A 15079-nucleotide genomic window follows, 5' to 3' on the forward strand; every position below is an offset into this window, starting at 1 on the left:
TAGGCACTTGACAAAACAGTATATCTAAATAACCAATAAACTATGCAGTAACCTCAGAAGTAACAACCGTAAAAGACATTTAAATAAGCCTGTTCAAAATTAGAGATTAACCATATATACTGTTGGCAAAGATGAGGAGCAAAAGGAATTCTTATTATATGCTATTGGTGGGAACGCACGCTGTTACACTTTGGATAAATATTTGGCACTATCTCTAAAATAAACAAATACATATCCTATGACAGAAAAAGTTTACTTCTAAACATAAATACTGAAAGTCATGTAAAGTATGTTCTCCAAATTGAAAATCAAATTTAAAATTTTCATCAGCAGTAGAACAGACCCACCAGCTGTGGCTTATTCACACAGTCGAACACTAAAAAGCAGGAAAATAAACACACTGTAGTGGTACCCAACACAGATGAGTTTCACAAACCTAAGGGAGACTTTGTTCAGCAAAGAATAACAAATTTAAAAAGAAACAAAAGACCATTTAATATGACTCACTGCATATAATGTTCAAAAACAAAAAAACTAAAGTGGTTAGAAAAATAAGATCATGGAAATCAGGATACAGCAGCTTCGGGGAAGTCCTTAATGCCTTATATTTCTTGATCTTTGTGGCTGCTACATGAACAAATTCACTTTGTGATAATTTACTGAGATATACTCAGTGTTCTGTACTTTTTCTTTATGGTTTGTACTTCAATGGGGGGGGAAAAGTTTAATGCTAGATGGAACAGGAAGGTCTTAACATATATCTAATCAGAATTCCAGAATAAAAAATACAGAGAATGGGAAAGAACTAAAAACTTATTTATCTATAAATCTCCCTCATTTTTCAAGATTCCAATTTCTCAGACTAAGAACACATAAAAATTCCAAGAAAAATCAAAAGGAAATCCATACCTCAATACACTGTTGTGACATCAATGAAGGAAAAAAAAAAACACACAAAAGAAAAACAGAATTAAATTCAGTCAAGGAAGAGATAACTTAAATACAAAGGAATCACAATTAAACTGTTGATTGACTGCTCAACTTCAAAAGTCAAGTCAGAATACAGTGAAATATCACCTGAAATAGAGTAACTGTCAAACTAGAAGCCTGTATCTAGTAAGACTACCTCTGAAGAACTGACATAAAAAAGATATTTTCTAGAAAAGGATGAAAAGGGAAGAAGTGAATGATATAAAAGGAAAATAGGACTAAAATTGTTTTATATCAGCAAACTCTGACTTAAAGGAACCGGTAAAGAATGTACTTTAGCTCTGGAGCACTAGCACGATGGCATCTGGCTGCAAAATTGGCCCATCCATCCACAACAGTAACCTGGCCGGTTTAGGGGCTGAGTTCCTCCAGATGCTGGACTCTGAGGTTGATTATCTGCACCTGGATGTAACAGATGGGCATTTTGTTCCCAACATCACCTTTGGTCACCCTGCGGTAGAAAGCCTCCAAAAGGAGCTACGCCAGGACCCTTCCTTTGACATGCACATGATGGTGTCCAGGCCAGAACAGTGGGTAAAACCAATGGCTATAGCAGGAGCCAATCAACATACCTTTCATCTGGAGGCTACAGACAAGCCAGGAGCTTTGACCAAAGACATTTGAGAGAATGGAATGAAGGTTGGCCTTGCTATCAAACCTGGAACTACAGGTGAGTATTTGACACCATGGGCTAATCAATCATAGATATGGCCTTGGTTATGACAGTGAAACATGGGCTTGGAGGGCAGAAACTCATGAAAGATATGATGCCAAAGGTTCACTGCCTGAGGACCCAGTTCCCATCTTTGGACATCGAGGTTGATGGTGGAGTAGGTCCAGACACCATCCATAAATGGGAAGAGGCAGGAGCTAACACAATTGTGTCTGGCAGTGCCATTATGAAGAGTGAAGACCCCAGATCTGTGATCAACCTGTTAAGAAATGTTTGCTCAGAAGCTGCTCGGAAATGTTTCCTTGATCGATGAAATCACAAAGAACCCAGTGTTCCTGCTTATGAGATCGTTACTAGAAAACAAGAATACTGACCACCAAATCATACCACAGTTGAGGCAATGCTGCTTTTCTGAGAAATTAGTCATTCCAGTGACTAAAATCCATCATGCAGAGTGTTCCAAGAGGCTAGAAATTGTGTATAACTACATTTTTAGTGATGGAATTGAAAGATTAGTGTGGTAAAATACCATTTTTACTGGGAGACTTGATTTTTATAGACAGTAAAAATATGGATATATTAACATTACAAGCAGAAAAAAGTTCACTGCCTACAGAAGGCATGTTAGCTACTACGGGAAAAAAAAATTTTTTTTAATTATAAAAAGAATTGTCTTCGGTTTCTTGGCTGTTTTCTGAAAGCAAAAGAAGTTCTTCAGTTTTTCCTGTTTCATGTCATTTTTGATTTGTGTACGTGTGTGATAACTAAGTTTGTATCTGACTAGGAATAGCATACTTACTCCCCTAGCTTCAAAAACATTTATTTTTTGCTTTGCACCTTTATATTTGATACATTTAAAACAAACTGTATAATGGGAAAAAAAGAAAAAAAAAGAATGTGCTTGAGATACCAAATGACCCCACACAGAAAACCTGTAACAGAAAAGGGAAAAGTACAAGCAAAAATGTAGGTAAATCTAATAATATAGTAAAGACTAATAAAACAATGATAATATTTTTGATTCAGAAGAGGATAGAGTGTTCTGAACAATATAAGCATATAAAATTAGACAAGGGATGGAAAGATTATAATGAGCTAAGGTATACATTCAGGAGAAAGGCAAAGGTACTTATTGACTTTAGACTTTGTTAACTACTCTTGTAAAATATGAACGTCTATCTTCCTTGCAATAGCAGAAACAAAAGGGGCCAAATGCAAACCCTTCAAGAAATTCAAAAGAATGTCAAAAAGAGAACAGGGAAATCAATGACAGAAAATACTTTCAAATAAAAAAACTTACAATAAGATATATAAATAGATCCAAATATATCAGGACTCACAATAAACATATATTGACTGCAATTTCCAGTTAAAAGCCAAATTTGTGAGAAACAGATTAACAAAAATTCAGCTATAAAATACTATTTTTGTAAGGATGTATCATAACATGAGGGTACAGAAGAACTGAAATTCAAGTAATGAAAAAAATATACCATGTCAGCACATGGGAAAACAATGAATCTTTTGATACAAAGAAATGCAATGACAAGATTATAAAAGAGCTTTCTGAAGAATAAGCAGTTTTTCTGAACCAAAGCAGTATATATAACTGAGTCCCAGATTCATTTCACCTCATTTTAATTCAGCTCAGGGCTTGAGCTTATTAATGACCTTTAGAAATCAGATTCCTTTATTTAAGTGTACTAGCATGTCTTCTGACATTTTGATAACCATGCCACTTCATATAAAACAGTGAGAAAGTGGTAACAAGATTAAAGCCTAGTATACAGCCCTATAGCACAATAAAGAAGCATCTTTAAAGTCTGATATCTGTTTTCTTATAGTTGCTCAAGGAATTACAAACCCCATTACTATTATTCACATCTTATTCCTTAACTTCATTCACAATCCTATCAAGGTACATTTTCTCAAATACTGAAAATCTAGACATTTTGTCAATAATACCTTTACTTATTTATGCATGAATATGTACATACACACACACATCTATCTACACATACATATACACTTACACAAAACATATATACATATATATACATATAGATAAATCATAGTAATACTGTACCTCATAGGTAGTTCCATAATGGCATGTAAATTGGCACTGTCTGTTAGTTTCTGCATCTTGCTCAACGTTGGTATAAAATATTACTCCATCTCCAGAGCAGGATACAATCTGCTTATCATTTGTGCATGGTAAGAACTTCGCACTAAATATATTTGCTCGGTGCCCTGAACGAATTGTTGTCAAAACCTAAAACACAGAGAGGAGTTTTTAGTAATTTATTGCTAAATTACTAAAGAGTAAATTTATTACTAATTACTAAATTACTAAGAGTAATTTTTAGTAATTTACTATTTCCTAAAAAGAAGCAGTCAGATTCAAACTTAATATAATCCTTGCCAGGAATAAATTCTCATTAACACTCTCAGCTCAAATGAAAAATTATCATTTGAGTCCAAACTATTGGGTTGGCTAAAAAGTTTGTTCAAGTTTTTGCATAACATGGAAAATCCCAAATGAACTTTTTGGCTAACCCAATATTATAATTAGAAAATAAAATCAGAATCTCACATATTTTATTTCCCTCTGAGATGTAAAGAAGATTAAGTATATCAACAAGAATAGTGCTGAAACAGAGTCCCCCTAAAACTAAGTTCCTCTGCAGAGTTTATGATTAACTTCTCTATCCAAATTTTATTTCCTGTCTAGTCCAATATCTGTTTCTCTCATGCCTGAGGAGAATCATAGAAAATGGGACTGAGACCAAGCAGGAACCTGTGAGGCCATCCCAGGCATAAAAGTCTTTGAGTGTCTTCTGTCTCTTGTTTGTAGGAAAACGGCTTTCAGCCTCCTAGATCTTCCCTGAGTTCCAAAAGGCAGATTCAGTTACTAATTAGGAGACTGAGGAAATTAGAAAGGGCAAGGGAACTTGGTTCTGGTTCTTTGCAGGGGAGGAGAAGGGGTTGTGCATAACAGTTTGATACACATCTCTGAGTTCTACAAGAACTTAAGGCCCCTAGCCAGAAGGAGGACAGTAACTTTAGGCCGAGCATGTGGACCCAGGCTGGAGATTCCTAGAACAATGTTACCTTACCACCAGCCAACCAGCAGGGGTTACACACCTGGTAGCCTGCCCCCAAAATTCTGTTTGTAAAAATTTCTTCCCTGAAAACCATAGAGAGTTTGGGTCTCTTTGTTGCTCTTGCATGATCCTTGCAATAAACGTTGCTCTGCTCCAAATTCTACAATTTTGGTTTGTCTGGCCTCATTGTGCATCAGGCACACAAACGGGTTCAACAAGAGTGCCTTGAAAATTAAATATGTGTATTTCTATCTATTTGGTATATGTGACTCATTCATAAACTCATAGTAAATATGAAAAGACTATCTTGATTGACTTTTGAAATTGTTTCCTAAATGATTAAGTCATTCCCTTTCAGGATGAAAAAATATATTCTGAATCTTAAAGAATCATAAAAGTAAAGTAATAAAATGGTACAGAAGTTCCTACGTCTGTAAAGAATAAAGAAGTTCCTACACCTAAATCCTTAATAATTTAAAAGATCAGAATTCCTGGGACAGAAGTATGGTTTAAAATAAACATTGCAACATTTGTAACAAACACAGCAGATAAAAGACCAATCCACCTACAGTGCTTAAAAATTGAGAGAGAAAAAAAAAAAAGGGCAAAAGATCTGAATATAGTCCAAGATAAACAAATGGGCCTTAAAATTTTGAAAAACCATCAACTTCATATAGGAAATGCAAATTGAAACTATACTGAGATCACCAATTTCCAGTTTTTAGATAAGCAAAAATTCAAAAGCTTGACAACATACTGTATAAGTGAGTGTGGTGGGGAGAGGGACACCAGGCTCTTTAAACAATTCTGGTGGGATGCTAAATGGTGCGAGACCAATAGAAAGGAAATTAGCAATCCCTCACAAAACTACGTATGCATTAACTCTTTGATCAGACAAGTCTATTTCTAAGAATTTACTCTGAAGGTATACATCCAACAAAAAAACAAAAAAGAAAAACAGTTATTTACTGAGTCATTCATAATAGCAAACAAAACACAGGAGACTGGCTGAATAAATTCCAGTACATCCCCACAATGTATATAGAATGGAGATTTAGCACAATGGAAGTATCTGTTGTGGTTTTTTATTTTTAAAATGTGCTTTAAAAAATAGGGAGAGTATGTCAAAACAGAAACACAAAGTTTCTTTAGTTCACTTTAAATGTCTTACTGAACAAAACTAACATACTACTGTAAATCAACTATACTCCAATAAAATTTTTTTAAATAAATAAAAGAACAACAAAAAATGTCTTACTGAACAAACTGGAGCAATTTGAGCATCCAAAAGATTATCAGTGATAGATTACAATTTATTGAATAAAAATAAAAATCTATAATCCCATAGTAATTTTTTCAAAACGATGGCAAAGACAAAGTAAATGCTCATATTCACCAAAAAATGTCAATTAGTAAATATGGAAGAAATGATAGAATTAAAAAACACTATTTGTAATGACATTATAACAACTGATTAAGGCAAGAATCAATGAATATTGAAACCATTTATGAAAAAGAATATTTACATAATCTCAACACACTACTTCATAGATAGCTTATAATCACAAAGGATAAATGTACCCTCACAATGGAAAGATCAAATTTAACATCACCAGTCAGGGAACAAATATCATGTACCACAACATCATAGAGAATTCTTAGCAAAAATGTTTAATTTTAATCGACTCATGAAGAAACAGACAAATCCAAATGGAGGGACATTCTATGAAATGACTTGATAGTCAATGTAACAATAAAACAACATATCAATGTCATGAAAGACCAAAAAGTTGCATGAACTATTCTCAAGCAGATAAAGGAAATATGACAACTAAATGAAATGTGTGATGCTGCACTGGGGGCTAGATTAAGAGAGCCATGGCAGTGCTAAAGAACATTACTGAAACAAATGGGAAAATTTGAATATATACAGGTATATATGTACATGTACTATGTGTGGATATATGTAATATACTATAGATATATTGTAATATATATATATAATATGCTGGTTTAGTCACTAAGTCATGTCCAACTCTTGCAACCCCATGGACTGTAGCCTGCCAGGCTCCTCTGTCCAAAAGACTCTCCAGGCAAGAATACTGGAGTGGGTTGCCATTTCCTTCTCCAGGGGATCTTCCCAACCCAGGAATCAAGCCCAGGCCTCCTGCACTGCAGGCAGATTCTTTCCCAATTGAGCTATAAGGGAAGCTATCTAATACACTACGGATACTATGTATACTATAGATATGGCAGGCATATACTAGGATATGCCTGCGTAACACTAAAGAGAGCATGCTACATTCAAGCATCACTGCAGTCACCTCCAGTGGTTAACCCTGAGGGGAACTTAGAACAGCGATAAATAGGCTGCCAGTCATCAAGCCATCAGCCTCTGCAGACACCCCCAATGGTGTACCCTGAGGGGATTCAGGATGGAGATAAAAAAGGACCTTAGATAGTTAAGGGCCAGAACAAAAGAACAATTTCATTAAGCCCAGATTCCAGTATCTTCCCCAAGAAAAGAAAAAATTTATCTTCCTAAATTTATTAATTTGAGATGTCTGGATTTTCTTAAATTAGCATTAATCTTTTGATGTTCTGATTACCTGGAGTTTTGTGGATTGTTTTTTTTTCTTTTGCAGAAACTCTTATACTTATCCTGGCTCCCCTTTACCTCCTCAGAACAGTCCCTCAGAGATATTTGGGAGGCTGTCTCCCTGGCTTAAGTCCTCAGTATGTCCACTGAATAAAACACAATTCTCAACATTTAGGATGTGCATTTTTTTAGTCGATAGAACAAAATCATATATATTATATATATAGCATACAGGCAATTCTCATTACTACTGGTAGTTATGTTCTATAAAGTCACCACTAAGATTACATTGTTCTTTAATCAATAAGTTGTGTCTGACTCTTTTGTGACTCCATGGACTATAGCCCACTGGGCTCCTCTGTCCAAGGGATTTCCCAGGCAAAAATACTGGAGTGGGCTGCTGTTTCCTTCCCCAAGAGATCTTCCCAACCCAGTTATTGAACATAAGACTCCTGAATTGGCATGTGGATTCTTTACCACTGAGCCACCAAGAAGTCCTAACACTGCCTTAGCAAGTGCTGTATCCATTACCAACTAACTGCTCCTGTGAAAATACAGGGTTAGGTTTCTGTGAGGCTCTGGTCACAAACTTTTCATCAACAAATCATAAGTAACTCTGTTGTATGTGTTTGTTTAAAGACACATTAATTAATACATATTGTTGATTCATTAACAATGAACTTAGGGCAAAGAGTACTATAATTCATATCTAAATATTCATTGGAAGGACTGATGCTGAAGGTGAAGCTACAATACTTTAGCCACTTGATGTGAAGAAATGAGTTATTAGAAAAGACCTTGATGCTGAGAAAGACTGAAGGCAAAGAGAAAAGGGAGCGGCAGAGGAGGAGATAGTGTCACTGACTCAATGAACATGAATCTGAGAGAATTACAGGAGACAACGAAGAACAGGCAAGCCTGGCGGGCTGTAGTCCACGGGGTCACAGAGTTGGACACAACTAGTGACTGGACAACAAACAGTAACAAATGAAGCTCATCTAACATATTTTCTCTATAAAGTATATTCCAGGTTTCTTATACTGAGGAAGACTTGATGATACTCAGGAAGATAACTGGGGACCCTTTTAACCATTGAAGTCATGAACAAAAAGCACAAAAATGCAAAACGTGTGACATTCAATATATCACACAAAGGATGCAGTGTGTTTACAGTATTCGATGTGAAACAAGACGTATCCAGCAGCACCTTGTTTGATCTGAGAACATGTGTATTGATGTATGAGTTAGGCAATTCAAATTTTTTGCCACTCTGTACATGTGAATGGCCATCAATGACCAGAAAAGCACTGAAAGTTATTGATGTGGAAGGGTAAAAATAAATTTAATGAGTTGGTAAACGTGCAAACATAGAATCTGTAAGTAAAGAGGATCAACTCTATATTCAATATTATACTTTCTGACCATGGTAACTGCATTACAGTTATACAGGATAACGTTCTTGTTCTTAGTAGACAAATGTCAGAGTATTCATGAAATGCATGACACCTCCAAATTATTCTGAAATACTTTTTTCAAAAGTCTATTTGTGGATGTTGATTGTATTACCTTTTTAACTTATCGATCAGTTTTCAAATTTAAAAAAAATTTAGGAAAAGATACATCAACTTTATTTTTGGCTTGGTTTCAAGTAACTATTTACAATGTAAGACTAATTGACAAATTCATTAACTGACAGTAGGACACCAAGCCAGAACACAGATAAATATTAGCAGCTAATTACCTTGATGAAGGTAAACTTAAATGAAGTAAATACTTAAATTTAAATAAGTATTACAGTCACTTCATCTAAGTCCTGGGGTCACAAACAAAACAAGGGTTTGCTGAGTACCATACAGTACTCCACTGTAGGTCTTATCTGTTGTTGATCAGTCACTCAGTCGTGTCCTACTCTCTGCAGGACTCCAGGCTTCCCTGGCCATTAATGCACATTTAATGAGGGTCAAATAAAAAAAGAGGAGAGTCATTGTACCTACATTAACCAAAGCCAATGGACAATAAAAATTGTGTGTAAAACATGTTAAACTTTTTCATTCCTCTCTCCAAGTATAAGACACAGAGATCTGCTCAATTAAAGTATAAGAAATAACATAGAGAATAATTAATGTAAAGCTTTTAAACAAGACAGAATCATAGACTTTAATGTCAACATATATTTCAGCATAATTTACCAAGTAGCATATATTTCAGCATGATTTACCAAGTAGCTAAGTACATATAAGTACACACAATGTATGCTAGGTCTTTCACAGTTTTAATCTGATAGGTCTTTGACTTTAGTCACCTTCAGTAGATATTATTAACAATTTGATTTATCTCTATTTAACAGGTTTATGCATAGCTTCCAAAACAAAAGCAGGAATCTCATTCAATATACTAATGTGTGTTGGCATATATCACTCAAAAATGGAAAGAAATTTCTTAATTAATCAGAGTAACTATTAAAATAATTAGTAAACACTGAAGTCCTTTCCACTGAACAAATCTGTTCTCTCTGAAAAAATATCTTCATTTCAGATGGCCCACTCCAATTTCTTCTCTCTCTAGTATTCCACACCTTAATAACATCACTATCCACCCACACCTAGTTGATCACTATCCACCACGTTGATCACCTAGTTTATCAAGTCAAAATCTAACATTTCTCTTTCCTTAATCCACTATATAAGAAAGTGGAAATACTAACAAAGGTAATGCCAAAGAATGCTCAAACTACCTCACAACTGTGGCTCAGATCATGAACTCCTTATTGCCAAATTCAGACTTAAACTGAAGAAAGTAGGGAAAACCACTAAACCATTCAGGTACAACCTAAATCAAATCCCTTATGATTATACAGTGAAAGTGAGAAATAGATTTAAGGGACTAGATCTGATAGACAGAATGCCTGATGAACTATGGATGGAGGTTCATGACACTGCACAGGAGACAGGAAGTAAAACCATCCCCAAGAAAAAGAAATGCAAAAAAAGCAAAATGGCTGTCTAAGGAGGCCTTACAAATAGCTGTGAAAAGAAGAAAAGCCAAAAGCAAAGAAGAAAAGTAAAGATATACCCATTTGAATGCAGAGTTCCAAAGAATAGCAAGGAGAGATAAGAAAGCTTTCCTCAGTGATCAGTCAAATAGAGGGAAACAATAGAATGGGAAAGACTACAGCTCTCTTCAAGAAAATTAGAGATACCAAGGGAACATTTCATGCAAAAATGGGCTTGATAAAGGACAAAAATGGTATGGACCTAACAGAAGCAGAAGATATTAAGAAGAGGTGTCAAGAATACACAAAAGAACTGTACAAAAAAGATCTTCACAACCCAGATAATCACAATGGTGTGATCACTCACCTATAGCCAGACATCCTGCCATGTGAAGTCAAGTGGACCTTAAGAAGCATCACTACAAACAAAGCTAGTGGAGAGGATAGAATTCCAGTTAAGTTATTTCAAATCCTAAAAGATGACGCTGTGAAAGTGCTGCATTCAATATGCCAGCAAATTTGGAAAACTCAGCAGTGACCACAGAACTGGAAAATGTCCATTTTCATTCCAATCTGTAGGAAAGGCAATGCCAAAGAATGCTCAACTACCACACAATTGCACTCATATCACATGCTAGCAAAGTAATGCTCAAAATTCTTGAAGCCAGGCTTCAACAATACATAAACCGTATCTAGATATTCAAGCTGGTTTTAGAAAAGGCAGAGGAACCAGAGATCAAACTGCCAACATCCGCTGAATCATCGAAAAAGCAAGAGGGTTCCAGAATAACATGTATTTCTACTTTATTGACTATGCCAAAGCCTTTGACTGTGTGGATCACAATAAACTGTGGAAAATTCTGAAAGAGATGAGAATACCAGACCACGTGACCTGCCTCTTGAGAAACCTGTATGCAGGTCAGGAAGCAATACTTAGAACTGGACATGGAACAGACTGGTTCCAAATAGGAAAAGCAGTATGTCAAGGCTGTATATTGTCACCCTGCTTATTTAACTTATATACATCATGAGGAAGGCTGGGCTGGATGAAGCACAAGCTGGAATCAAGACTGTTGGGAGAAATATCAATTACCTCAGATATGCCGATAACACCACCCTTATAGGATAAAGTGAAGAAGAACTAAAGAACTTCGTGATGAAAGTGAAAGAGGAGAGTGAAAAAGTTGGCTTAAAGCTCAACATTCAGAAAACGAAGACCATGGCATCAGGTCCCATCACTTCATGGAAAATAGATGAAGAAGCAGTGGAAACAGTGGCAGATTTTATTTTTCTGGGCTCCAAAATCACTGTAGATGGTGACTGCAGCCATGAAATTAAAAGACGCTTACTCCTTGGAAGAAAAGTTATTAACAACCCAGACAGCATGTTAAAAAGTAGAGACATTTCTTTGTCCACAAAGGTCTGTCTAGTCAAGGCTATGGTTTTTCCAGGAGTCATGTATGGATATGTGAGTTGGACTATGGAGAAAGCTGAGAACCGAAGAATTGATGCTTTTGACCTGTGGTCTTGGAGAAGACTCTTGAGAATCCCTTGGACTGCAAGGCGATCCAACCAGTCCATCCTAAAGGAAATCAGTCCTGAATGTGCATTAGAAGGCCTGATATTGAAGCTGAAACTCCAATACTTTAGCCACCTGATTGGAAACATACTACTCACTGGAAAAGACCCTGATGCTAGAGAAGACCGAAGGCAGGAGGAGCAGGAGTGACAGGATGAGATGGTTGGATGGCATCATCAACTCAATGTACATGATTTTCTGCAAACTCCAGGAGATGGTGAAGGACAGGGAAGCCTCGTATGCTGTAGTCCATGGCATCGCAAAGAGTCGGACAGGACTTAGTTCTGAACTGAACTTCTCTAATTAATAGATAATTGTTGAACAAACTGTATTATGTATATACAGTTAGTAATTTTATCAAAGGCTGTAATTTGTTTTTAATGTGGAAATGGGTCAATGCAATCAATAGAGAGGCATGCTACTGGAGGTAAACAGCAATAACGTGTCAATTTAAGAAAAACTAGATGGACAGGTGCAAACAGTTATAAATTTTAAAAACTGGAAATATTTTCTAATGTATGCTTTCCTTGGATTAATAGAAAACACCATTCCGAAAATGGATTTCCGTTCTTGGATTTCAGAAAAACCTAAAACTAATGGCCAAAAGAGATGGACGTTGGCAGAGTAACAATATGAAATGAATATAAATGATATTTTAAAATACAATTAGCAACAAATGTGAAAGTGAACTAGCTATAACGTCCATCACTCTGCTAATCATCAGGTTACTGTCACTAATCTCTCTGGCCAAGCACGTATCGCTTTCTTTGTGCATCATGTTATGCACAACACTTCTAAAACTTTAAGCTTGGTCCAGGAGTGTCCAGATAGAAGATGTTAGCTCTTCAATGTCTTAGTAAAAATCACCTCTCCCCAAATTCACCCCTACTCCTCTCTAAGGCACTGAATACAGAAACTTCTTGCCTTCTTTTACTCATACTTATTGAGCACCTACTATGTAACAGGTAATTTACTAAGTGTTGAGGAAACTAAAACGAAATTGTCGTTGTCCCAAATAAGTTAGAATCTAATAGTGAGCAACATGCAAACACAAACATGTAATTGCTGCTGCTGCTGCTGCTAAGTCGCTTAAGTCATGTCCGACTGTGTGTGACCCCATAGACAGCAGCCCACCAGGCTCCCCCGGCCTTGGGAATCTCCAGGCAAGAAAACTGGAGTGGGCTGCCATTTCCTTCTCCAGTGCATGAAAGGAAAAGTCAAGTGAATTCGCTCATTTGTGTCTGACTCTTAGCGACCCCATGGACTATAGCCTACCAGGCTCCTCCGTCCATGGGATTTTCCAGGCGAGAGTACCACAGTGGGTTGCCATTGCCTTCTCCACATAGTAACTGAGTTATCCATAAAATACAAGAACATGGGGAAGGAATGCCTACATTTACCTAGAGGAAATTAGAGATTATTACAGATTATTTCAGATGAAGCTGAAGATTCAATACTTTGGCCACCTGATGCAAAGGACTGACTCACTGGGAAAGACCCTGATCCTGGGAAAGACTGAGGGCAGGAGGAAAAGGGGATGACAGAGGATGAGATGGTTGGATGGCATCACTGACTCAATAGACACGAGTTTGAGCAGGCTCCGGGAGTTGGTGAGGACAGGGAAGCCTGGCATGCTGCAGTGCATGGGGTCTCAAAGAGTTGGACATGACTGAGCAACTGAACTGAACAGATAAGAGTTGAGGCTCAAAGGATGAAATTAAACTTGCCAAGTAGGTAGGAGGTGCATGGGAAAGAACACACCACTAACCGAGAAAAGTAGAAGAAAAGCACAGAAGAAACAAATAACATTTTATGCTCTAAGAACTAAAGGTAGCTGGATGAAGCCAAATCAAAGTTTTGCATATATTCAGGATTTCTTTAACAGGATGCTCCAAGGCTACCAGAGGACTAACTTCCTTCTGTTTCATCTATACCATGAGAAGGACTTTTGGGAGTCCTCATGGTATAGACAGTCCCAGAATATTGTATAAAGTCTCCTACAGGAATCCATACATGATTGGGATCCTGAGCTTTGTTTCTATTTACCTTGACCTTCAAGGCCACCAAAACTGAAGTTTAGATATAAGACTGACAAATATCTTCAGGGTAAAAGTTATCATGCTCACTTCTCTGGATTCACCTTTTTCCCTTCCATTTTGTATAATTTTATTTATTCACTTTTGGCTATGCTGGGTCTTTGCTGCTGGGTGGGCTTTTCTCCAGCTGTGGAGCGCAATGGCTACTGTACTCCAGCTGTGGAGCGCAAGGGCCACTGTTCAGTTGCAATGCACAGGCTTCTCACTGTGGTGGCTTCTCTTGTTGTGGAGCACAGGCTCTAGCGTGCATGGGCTCAGTGTTGCCACTCCCAGGCTCTAGAACACAGGCTCAAGAGTTGTGGCTTAAGGGCTTAGTTGCTCCACAGCACATGGAATCCTCCCAGATCAGGGATTGAACTCATGTCTCCTGCACTGGCAGGTGGATTCTTTACCACCGAGCCACTAGGGAAGACTTCCCTTCTATTTCAGACTGATAATTCTTTACTATCAAAATAGTCTTTTGTTACTTTTAGTATAATTTTTTAATCAAGTATTTTTGAGTTCATTTCAGTAGGAAAATTGGTCCAAAGAAACTAGCCTGTAACTTTAAGGGGGAAAGCCTTTGTATATATATATTATATATATAATATAGATATATTATCATAGATCTCAAATATATATATATACATAAAATATATATTTAAGTGTTCCTTATTAATGGCATATCTTAATTATATATATCATAGATTTCTAATACATTATATTTATATATGAGATCTATGATATATATAATTAAGATATGATGCCATTACTAAGGAACAATTAAATCTATTTTTTAAAAGTTTTAAAAATTTTATATGCCATAAATTAATTTTTCCATCAACTCACAGGATGTAAAAATAGAGTGGGACTATAAGAACAGGTAATATCTGACTCAAGATCAAAAAACTTTACTTTCCCATGTAATGAATTATCAGTGCTTCAAAACAATAATATTCCTGTATGACAGCAAATTTAGATATATTAAAACCACTATAAGAAAACTATAAAGTCTTTTTATACTTAAAATCTATTAAAGTATTATCTGTTAGTCATTTCTCAAATTG

The 15079-nt window shown here is 36.3% G+C and overlaps 1 protein-coding gene and 1 pseudogene across 7 annotated transcripts in view; one reads left to right on the forward strand and one right to left on the reverse strand.

Moving 5' to 3' along the window:
- Nucleotides 1–15079, reverse strand: part of DCAF6 (DDB1 and CUL4 associated factor 6) — a 181580-nt gene that overhangs the window by 116018 nt on the left and 50483 nt on the right. For all 7 annotated transcript variants that reach the window (XM_070782239.1, XM_070782257.1, XM_070782248.1 and 4 more), the window contains exon 4: nt 3750–3935. In XM_070782239.1, the coding sequence (XP_070638340.1) occupies nt 3750–3935 (186 nt within the window). The remainder of the gene's footprint in view (nt 1–3749; nt 3936–15079) is intronic.
- Nucleotides 1288–2022, forward strand: LOC109577545 (ribulose-phosphate 3-epimerase-like; annotated as a pseudogene).

Source organism: Bos indicus, chromosome 3, assembly GCF_029378745.1.
Source record: "Bos indicus isolate NIAB-ARS_2022 breed Sahiwal x Tharparkar chromosome 3, NIAB-ARS_B.indTharparkar_mat_pri_1.0, whole genome shotgun sequence".
Classification (NCBI taxonomy): domain Eukaryota; kingdom Metazoa; phylum Chordata; class Mammalia; order Artiodactyla; family Bovidae; genus Bos; species Bos indicus.